Here is a 10,620-nt window from a genome sequence, read left to right as displayed (position 1 = left end):
CCCTGGATGCGGTGAGTCGATTTGTACTCGAGATAGCTGGTCGCCTCGGAGTTGTGGTAGCTTAGTATTAATGCGACTTCTCAGAACATATAAATCCACTTTCTTACTGCTGGCAAACTACAAAATCCATTTTCTTAGTATTATCGCTGGCACTGAAAGTAAAGGTTAACTTGAGTCTCATAGATCATATGACGTGGGTCTTGCAGATTTTAACTTGCGTTTGTTGCTCTAAGGACGCTTCAATCTTTGTGCCATGGCTCCGCATTACCAGGCCGCTACGCTGATTGCTGCTCCGTCCTATCCGAACTCCATTACCTGGTCAAGCGAGAACTTGGTGGCTGTTGCTTCTGGTCACATTGTCACTATCCTGGTATGTGCAATTTCATCAACCTAAGGTATTTGCCTTCAGGCATTACTGTACTTCATCAACTGGATTGACCTTGCATTCATCATGTTTTTTTAATTATAGAACCCAGCCGCAATTGAAGGGCCTCGTGGATTTGTCTTGCTTCGCCCTAGAGATCCTTTTCCCATTGGAGTGGTTAAAAGAGAAGGTTTCTTGTCTTCACAAAAACACGAGCATTGCACTATGTTCCTTTTTTTTGTATAGTTCATGTTGGTAGGCTACTCATGCAATTTGATGGATGGAATAAACTGGGATAGAAATTTAATAATGATATTCTGCAAATTAAGTGCTTGTGAGAGTACCACCTATGTAGTTAGTTTGGAGACGATGGGTAATTTGAAGTTTTGAATTGTTATACTCACTTACTCAGTGATCAATTTGAAGTTTCTTCCCAATATCAACATTGCAGTGAGAATTTAATGCTGATATGCTATTTGAATTGAATGGAAAAGCCAGAAACATTTGAGGCTATAATGCTTTAACTGTCTTGGCTCTTGGTCAGTGATAGTTTAACAAGTCAGCTGCTTTACGACAATTGCAAATTAACAGCTCTTTGCTCGATCTGAAATGTTCAATTCTCAACGGATGCAGATCTCCTTGAACCATGTTTAGTCCCCACTTTCTTAGTGTGTGATACTGAACCATGCGCACGGTCAATTTCATGGTCTCGACAAGGCTTTGCACCTAATTCTGGGTATATATAATTTTAGTGGTATTCAAAGCTACTTTTTGTCTTAATGAAAATTTTATCGCCCATCTTCTTGTTTATATGGACGATCATTTCAGTTGTTTGCTTGCCGTTTGTACTGTTGATGGTCATGTAAATCTTTACCGCCCACCAATTTGGGAATTCTGTGATGAATGGGTTGAGGTAAGCCTATTCAACCAATGTTTATAAATTTTAATATGCACAATTTTTCATATAAAAACAGCTGGAAGGTTAGATTTAATGCGCACCAAATTTCTATTTTGCCACACTGATAGTTCTTCTCATGTTCCACTTACGGCCAAAGTGATCTGTAAATATTCCTGGGGGACAAGGAAGTCAGGATAAGCTCACCATTAACAGCTTCAGCTAGCATGCATTCTATTTATTTGTACAGTACTACTTTCCCTCTGTTAGAAATAAATAAACTTGTACTTTGCAGTTTTGATTTGTCATTTAAAACACTTTTTTTGTTTTCTATCATTTTTTTACAGCTTTGTTCTTGTCAGAAGTTAAATTTTCTGTTTCGGTCCATTGCTTTTTGTTCATCTACAACAGATGGCCTAGGTTGCAGATACCACTATGCTCATAAACTTCTATTCTGTTGCTCTAGGTCTCGGATGTTTCTAAATTACTGTTCAACTATTACAAAAGTATAAACTTTGGAGAGGATGATAGTCCTGATTCAATTCCTCAGGTGTGCCCCTTCCACTCGAACACTGGGAATTTCATTTGCTGGATTACCTCAGAGTTTTATTGTTCAATGTTTTTTGTTCATATATTAGGAAAAGGCAAATAGTGAGCAGACACATGCGATGGAATGTACTGGTGAATTGCAAGGACCTCTTTCCTGCAGCGATCTTGGGCGGAGAAAAAGGAAACCATCAAGGTGAATGATGCTTTCCTATTTCCATCATCAAGTTCTTTTCATAGCATTGTGGCTTTGCAGTTAAGCACCATCATTTTTTCCCAAGTATGGCAAAAACCTGAGCCAAGAATTTCATATATAAACCTGAGCCAAGAATTTCATATACTAGAAATATTGCCACACATTATTAGGGTTTGACATTTGTGTATGGCATGAACAAAGAAGCCCTTTAGATTTTTCTCCTCTGCCCCTCTTAGGGTTATTTGTTGTATTTCCTTGCATGAAGCCAGCATTGATATATTGTGCCTGAGTTTATTTTAAGTAGATCTCGTTTGATCTTAGATTTGAAAGCTATGTTTATGATGAGGATGAAGGTGATTTAGATGCTTCAAAGGATGCAGACTTCTGGCTCAATCCATGCTGCAAGTCAAAGAAGATATCTATGAAGACGGTATGGACTTAGCATGTTCACATGTTCGGATCTACTCTGCATATTCACACGCAGGCTGAAATTTTGGGTTAAATTGATTCAGCTTTGAGTCGTAAAAGGCATAGAAATGGCTTTCCTTAGAATTTATCAAATGAAACAACTAATTATCCTGAAAATCCAAACTATTTCATGGCCTATATGAGTTTTGGCTTTTATTTTTCATACACCCCCAGACATCTATTTGGTGTTCTATTCTAGTTAACCCAATTGTGTCTCCAGATTGTCAAATCTGGGCGTACAACTGCTATCGTAAATGGGTTAGGTGGCTCACAGGATACGAAAGCAGCAGTCTCTTGCAACAAAGAAAACGCATGTCTTCCTCTTATCACCGCAGAACAGTATGCACTTCAAAATGCAATTTTGTCTTCTCTGGTAGTTGCATGGTCTCCAGTTGTGCCATCACGCGACACTACTTCACATTTGTTGAGAAATTGGTGCATTCTTGCTGTTGGCTCCAAGTCTGGGGACGTTTCATTTTGGAAAATATGCAAGCCTGAGTATTACACCATAGATGTTTGCATGGTTACCAGAGATCCAATACTCATCGGGGTTCTCAAAGCACATAATTCATGGGTTAGTGCCATCAGTTGGGAAGTTTCCTTTGCAGACTCTTCAAAGTCCTCACTACTTTTAGCAACTGGATGTTCGGATGGAAGGTGAACACAATCACGTCAATTCTTTTCCAGTCTTTCCCACTGTGTGCTTGACATGTTTTTGTTGACTTTGCTCCTTGTATAATTCATTAAATGGCAGAAGGATAATGTGTTTAATGAACAATGAAGTTTGAACATGACATTTGAGCTAGTAAATAGTGCTTCAAACAAGTTCCCAGATAATCACGAGACATGCATTTTCATGCTTCTGCCTTAAATGAAAATTCTTTGTAAAGATTATTAAAAAGCTAAACTCACTACTGTATCATGTGAAACCCACTTATTGATGAAAATTATCACCATTGGAAAATGATTTTCCTGATCTTCAGCACCAAATATAAATTTTACCACCTCTGTTCTTGAATAGATGACATCCTAGAATGTGTGAGTCAAACTTCCCTAACTTTGGCTCATATTATATCAAAACTTATTTTGTTTCCTCATTGAAATTGATATTATTACATTTGTAATGAATGCAACATATGTTTTTTAGTTTGAAAAATGAAAAATATATTCATAATGTCACTAGATTTGTATCGCCGTATACATGTGAAAGAATGGTCAAAGTTGCGTATTGGAGACCATGTCCAAATTTAAAGTGTATATGCTTATTATTCCTTCTCACTCCCTAGTCCCTACATTGATGATAGTTCACTAGAAACTCTTTCATATCTCACCGTGGGAAATTATATCTTTTCAGTGTGAAGATATGGTCCGGTAATACCGAAGGATTAAATCAATGTACATATGTAAAAGAATTGCCATTTTCATTATTGGTTGAGGTACATAATAAGCATTGCCTTGTTTTTATGTTCTTAATATTTTTGTTTATGCACATAATTGATGTTCGACTAGCAATTGATGAAACATCCAATGGACATGGGCCTGCATGTCTTTTCAATTTAATGTTATTCAACTCAAAATGGTCTACTGGTCAGGTCACTGCTAATTCGTCAGCACCAGTCTCGTCAGTTTCATTATCTGTACCAGCTCAGCCTCAACATGGGGTTAGTTTTAACTTGGCAATCGGAAGAGTATCCGGGTCACTGGAAACATGGATGTGGGATCCATGTAGAAACAAAATTGAGAATACCAGTGCATGTCATGCACATGATCAAGTGGTAAAGCTTCATTGCATTTCAGTATCTTTTCTCTTCAATAAAGGATCTTTTTTCTAACTTTACCTCAGGTGACAGGTTTATCATGGGGTTTGGATGGCCATTGTTTATACAGCTGCAGCCAGGTCAGTTGAATTACCATGGCACTGTTTAGGTTACAGGTTTATCATTATTTATTTTATTAGCTGTCTACCTTCGAGTAAAATCTGTTTGTTCTCTGAAGTTAACCTACTCATACTCATAGTGTGTAGCTTTGCATTTTGACTAGTTGCTGATTACCTATCTGAAAGAGCTACGTTGGTGAGGTTCATTCTGTGTTTGTATACCCTCACTCAGACTAGGTACCCACTACCTATAATAGAACTTGTTGTTCTTATCTAAGATCTTGGAGAAACACTGAAGCCGAGACTCCCTCCTCCCGCTACCGCGTCGCCCCCGCGGGCGGCCGGTCGCGACCGACCTCCTCCCCCGAGCGCCTCTCCCTCCCCCTTCCTCTCTGCCGCCGTCGCCGGCGCCCGCCACGGGCCTGGCCCGGGCGACGCTGGTGGCGGCGGCCCCCGGCTTTTCCCCTCTTGGGTGTCCGCCGGTGCAGGACGGGGCGACCCCGGGCGGTGCTTCTAGGTGGCGACGGTCCAGCGCGGCGGGGGGGCGGACTTCTGGACGGCGGCGTCGTCGTTGGCGGCGGGGCGACGCGGCGGCGCGGTCTGGCGGCGCCCGCTCGGCCCAGATCTGGGCCTGGGCGGGCCGGCGGCAGGGTGGGTCTGCCTCGTGGCTTCCGGGAGGCGTGGGAGAGGCGATGAGCGGCAGGGTGCTGGCGGCGCCATCGCCGGCTTGCTGCAGCGTGGCGGCGGGGCTTAGCGGGCCGTTTCGGGCCTGGCCGGGCCAGGGGTGGCCAGGCATGCCCTGCTGCCGCGTCTGGACGGCTACCGCGACGGTGCCCGAGGCTCTGGCCTCCCGCACGACGGCGGTGGAGGTGGTTCCCTCCCGTTCGGCTTCGGTCCTGCTTCTCCCTCCGCGGGGCGCTTCTCTCCGGTCCTCTTGGCCTCGTGTTGGTATTCGCAGTGAGGCGGCGTGGGTGGCGGCGCAACCGCGATGGCGCATGGTGGTGGGCGGCGGTCTGGCTGGTCGGCTCCGGTCCGTTGGGCGGTGGGGATTGGAGTACGGGAGAAATCCTTGGCGGTCTTCGGCTCCGATGCGGTGACACCTGCGGGTGCCACCATCCCTTCCTGGAGGGTGTCGGTGATATCCATCCCCTACCTCCCTCCGCGTGCCGGGGAAACCCTAGGACATGTCCGGGCAGCAGCGTCGTCGGCGTCGCTTTCCTTCTTGGAGGTGCTGTTTTGTACGCGGTGGTTCGGAGCCTCGGGTTGTAGTGGTTTGTCTCTGGTGGGCGTAGCGGTGGCGGATCATCCGCGCTTTGTCGAGCTGCCGTTGTTGGCATTTATTTCTTCTTCTTTTTCTTTTGGGCTTGTTGTGCTGTTCGCCCCAGCGATCCTGTATCGGTGATGGTTGCTTTGGAATACAAAGCGGGGGGAAACCCTTTTTCGGTATACCCTCACTCGGTGACTGCATGTAACAGCAGCAATAAGTGATTTTCATATCAAATCATACATTTTCTGTCTATTTTTCATATGAGGCCACAAATTCACAATTGCTTCAATTGGATTCTAGATCTTTCCATGCAGTTCAATTTGACCCAAAGTACAAGGTTGAAGTTTCCATTTGTTCTAGATCTTCAATACTGGAATTAACAAACATTTGCTACTTTTCCCTCAAAAAACAAAAAAAAAAACACAAACACTTCCTACTAAGGCCCCGCTTGGAATGGGGGTAAATTTATACACCCGTATTACTTCTACAGGTGTATATCACCAGCCATATGTGATTTCCCACCGGAAAAGAAAACGGCCGATTGAGGTCTGTATCTTTTACAGGTGTAAAAGTGTGGAAAACGACAATCCAATCAGGCCCTAATATTGTGAGATGAGCAGCAATCTCAATTGGACTTACCACATGAACATTCGTTGCCTATAACAGTACAAGCACAGCATATATTTCTCTTTTCTTGAATCCAAAAGAAATTACCAATTATTGTCCTGATTGGAACTCATCAGAGAGATGATGGACATGATTAAAGCTAATAACTTTTTGAGGATTTGGGTCAAAATGAAAACAGAGCAGGGGCCTATGGTAAAAGAATCCCTCAAGCCGGGAAGCTAGTCGACCACTTGACCTTGTTATGGCTAAAAATGACCACTATCCTAACCCGTTAACAATTAATTTATTGTACTAGTAATGCTGATGGCCATCAGGCCATGTGCCCATCTGCTGGCGACGATACCTTTTGACACTATCAAGCTGAGCTTTCTTGTGTAATAATTACTGAAAAATTACAGTTCTCCTTTTGATTAACAAGGTATCTGGTGCAGTTGTTGCAGTTTTAGCATATGTGCTTTGTTCATTACTTAAACCCTGTTTTTCATGCTAATGCATAATATGTTCTTCTTTATATCAGGATAATTCTGCACACTGTTGGATTTTCGAGAAACTGAAACTTGAAGGAATTCCCGTGCACACAAATTTTCAGGAGCTAAAAGAGTCAACAGATGTAAGAAAAATAGCATCCTCTAATCCCCCTTTTTTCTCTGAATGTGTGTTTTCTTCTTTCTGATTGGCATATGCGATGTGCATGCAGCTACCAAAAGTATCTGATCAATGCTTTGGACTTTCGATTGCACCAGGACAACTAATGATTGCTGTGGTATGTTGTAGGTCTTTTCTTATATCCATTTGTTCCTCAACTGCACAATTTTATACTTGAGCTTCTATACATATACGTGAGTACAAATTGATGAACATTGTTTCCTTCAGGTCCGCACTTTGGATCAAAATCTGTTAGATCAGATGTATCAAGCCAGGTAATTTTGCTTACAGTTCACTGAATAGTACTCAGGTGTTTTTGTATACAATTGTCGCATTTTTAAGATAACATTAGGGAATGCTTAGTTACTTGTAACAATTTTTAATGTATAAAACAGGACAGAGAAAGCAGTGGTTGAGTTCATTTGGATTGGTGGTCAGTTCCTTGGTCTTCCACTAGACAAGGGCATTTATATCTGCAGTCCACAATCTGGCACTAACTTCTTATGGTGGGGATCCAACATATTTTGGTCATTGAAGAAATATGAAAATGGTGAAAGAGGACTGATCTTATGGGATATCATAGTTGCGCTACAAGTGCTAAAGAAATCCGCACCGACCTTTCTGGAAACGTTAATGCATAAATGGGTCTCAAGTCTGCTTTCATATGATCAGTGTGATTCTATCATTATCTCGCATCGTTCGAGAAATGACATGATATCCAAGGCCAGCTTGCGGAAGTTACACTTGCTGAATATCGTTTGTAGGAAAGTAATGCTTAGCGACCATCCACAGTATTCTCCTGGTGGAGAAGAGGGTAACAATGCGGCAACTGATTTATGGACCAATCTTCTAGTGAGTAGCGAAACAGAGCTGCGGAAGAGGCTTGTGGCTTTCACTTTTGCTGCTGTCTTGGGTCGAATATCATATTTGCGGAAGGGCGTCTCTAATGACAACCGGTGGTTTCCTGTTGGAATTGCCCAGATGGATTCGTGGGTATCTATGAATAGTGGAGAAGTGCACAATGAGCTCAAGTCTCTGAAATCGAGGATCAAAGACTTAGGAAGCAGGTATTCGGTTTGCCAAATTAATCGACTGTCCTCCCTCAGCTAATTTCACTCCTGAAAGGACATAAAACATTCATACTTTTTTCAACAGCTTACTGAAACCAAAATTTGGATGTTGCGTGTTTCTAAAACTGTTGTCCTCTTGCAGGATCGACTCGGTGTGTGAATATTCGGTTGAAGAAACCTGCCCCTACTGCTCTGCGCCGGTGCGCTTTGAGTCGCCCGATGTAGCCCTGTGCGGAAGCGGAGATTCTGCTATGGTCCCAGCTGAAAGGCACAGACTGTCGAGATGCGCAGCGTCGATGCGCCTTTGCTCCGTCCTGCAACCAGCCTGGCACTGCACATGTTGTGGAGGAATGGTCGATAAGCTGGTGCCGGAGACCTTCTTCACCATGACGGCATCCCCTCTGGATGCCAACCATGGCAGTGAATCGCTTTGCTTGTCAGCGCCTGCCGTTCCACTTTGCCCCTTCTGCGGCATAACGCTGCAGAGGTCGACGCCGGCGTTCCTGCTCTCCGTCTCCCCGTTATAGAAATTAGCGGGACTCCCCAGTCATTCAGATGATTTGCCTTGAGAATCTATGAATTTGACAGGAGTAGCAGCTTAACGGACTAGCCTTTGGTTTCAGTTGCAAGCCACAACCTGCAACTCCATCTTCCTGGCACGCTTCACCAACCAGCCGCACCCATTTCCTCGTTCAACTTCAATTCCTCCACCCTGTCTCTTCCTCTCACTATCCAAGTGTAACATCTACTGTAGTTCTTTTGCAGTATTGTGCACCTGTTGTTAGTAGATGCTGCTTGAAAGCGCAGCGATATTTCTTAATAACTGTTACATGCAGATGGGCCGATGGGACGATGGCTCGGCTGCCTGGTGCATGCTCCCGTCATTCCGGCCACCAGACACTAGATGCTTAGGGAGATGTTTAGAAAAATAAACTGAGTTCTTCTATAACGTCAGTGCTTATTTTTGCCGCAAAAAAAAAAACATCAGTGCTTATTTGTATAGAGCCTAATTAAACGTCTATCCTTTATCAATAAGCAACAGTGCTTAGAGAAACACGGATTTATTTTTCTAAGCGCCTTCCATTGTACTTAGGGCGTGCGGTGCATCAAATCGAACACACCGAACTCGCGGACATGTCCGGACTTGCTGCGGACAGTGGTAGTGGAGCTTGCTATCCAACCCGGTGCACTAAATGTCTGCCCCAGATTTGGATGCATACCCGCTCTCCTTCATTTGACATGTATATATAGATTAATAGCAATTTAACATATTGGGTCTCCTTCATTTGACATGTATATGTAGATCATGACTAAAAAGTGCTGGATCATGTAAAAGTCTCATTTTTTTGCCCTTACAAACATGTGCCAAATTCTTCACTGTGTGATCGGCTCCTCATCACTGGCTGGCTCCTCCAAATTGGCCGCTAGATGCTTCTACATCCTAGCACGGTAGGCTTGCATGATCTTCGCGAGGATTCAACTTCATGGTCAACACCTTGGAGCTTGGTCTTCTTATATTGCACCATAATGCACTTGTTGAATCTCTTGGCCTTCTTTTCCTCAACGTCATCGCAATTGAGTCATGTCTCCTTCTTTTCGCCATGATGTTCTTGATCCTCTCTATCATCTTGTCTGCCGCCCCTTCTCACTTCTTCTCCTTTCACTTTCTCCCTCGGTTCCTAGCCATCCTTTTGGCTGGAGCAAGGCCTCCTTTGTTGGATCACCATCTTCACCTACATTGGGCATGGCGGCCGTCCGGTTGCCTTGGGTTGAGAGTCCTCCTGTCGGTGTCAAAACCGGCGGATCTCGGGTAGGGGGTCCCAAACTGTGCGTCTAGGTCGGATGGTAACAGGAGGCAAGGGACACGAAGTTTTACCCAGGTTCGGGCCCTCTTGATGGAGGTAAAACCCTATGTCCTGCTTGATTAATATTGATGATATGGATAGTACAAGAGTAGATCTACCACGAGATCGGAGAGGCTAAACCCTAGAAGCTAGCCTATGGTATGATTGTTGTTCTGTATGTTGTCCTAAGGACTAAAACCCTCCGGTTTATATAGACACCGGAGAGGGTTAGGGTTACACAAAGTCGGTTACAATGGTAGGAGATCTACATATCCGTATCGCCAAGCTTGCCTTCCACGCCAAGGAAAGTCCCTTCCGGACACGGGACGAAGTCTTCAATCTTGTATCTTCATAGTCCAGGAGTCCGGCTGAAGGTATAGTCCGGCCATCCGGACACCCCCTAATACAGGACTCCCTCAGTAGCCCCTGAATCAGGCTTCAATGACGACGAGTCCGGCGCGCAGATTGTCTTCAGCATTGCAAGGCGGGTTCCTCCTCCAAGTACTTCATAAAAGATTTTGAACACAAAGATAGTGTCCGGCTCTGCAAAATAAGTTTCCACATATTGTCATAGAGAGAATAATATTTACACAAATCTAATCTGCTGACGTATTCCGTAGTGTGACACACCACGGCCAAGCCTTTATCCGAATCATTTTATTATCCCACCTCAGCGCGTCATGCGAGGCGGTTTCCTTGGCACGTCTTGTTAAAGCAGAGATCGTGTCCCCTTATTCCGGGATTCTCATCAATACGGGCGTGGGTAACCCAACCGCGCCATTGATTACGGCGCTTGGAGATAAGCGAGTTTTACTAGGCTGG

At 44.1% G+C, this 10,620-nt stretch overlaps 1 protein-coding gene across 1 annotated transcript; it reads left to right on the top strand.

Moving 5' to 3' along the window:
* Positions 1 to 212: 212 nt before the first annotated feature.
* LOC119272453 lies at positions 213 to 8,882 on the top strand. Its single transcript, XM_037553939.1, has 16 exons — positions 213 to 370; positions 470 to 554; positions 998 to 1,100; positions 1,193 to 1,277; positions 1,726 to 1,809; positions 1,898 to 2,001; positions 2,323 to 2,431; positions 2,690 to 3,126; positions 3,824 to 3,905; positions 4,062 to 4,244; positions 4,313 to 4,366; positions 6,757 to 6,849; positions 6,937 to 7,002; positions 7,113 to 7,159; positions 7,280 to 7,951; positions 8,097 to 8,882. The coding sequence occupies exons 1-16, from the start codon at positions 254 to 256 to the stop codon at positions 8,479 to 8,481; spliced, it is 2,706 nt and encodes a 901-aa protein (XP_037409836.1). The 5' UTR covers positions 213 to 253; the 3' UTR covers positions 8,482 to 8,882.
* Positions 8,883 to 10,620: the final 1,738 nt, after the last annotated feature.

This window comes from Triticum dicoccoides, chromosome 3A (genome assembly GCF_002162155.2).
Source record: "Triticum dicoccoides isolate Atlit2015 ecotype Zavitan chromosome 3A, WEW_v2.0, whole genome shotgun sequence".
NCBI lineage: Eukaryota > Viridiplantae > Streptophyta > Magnoliopsida > Poales > Poaceae > Triticum > Triticum dicoccoides.
The sequence above is the reverse complement of the archived record's forward strand: the minus strand, read 5'-3'. Positions and strand labels throughout refer to the sequence as shown.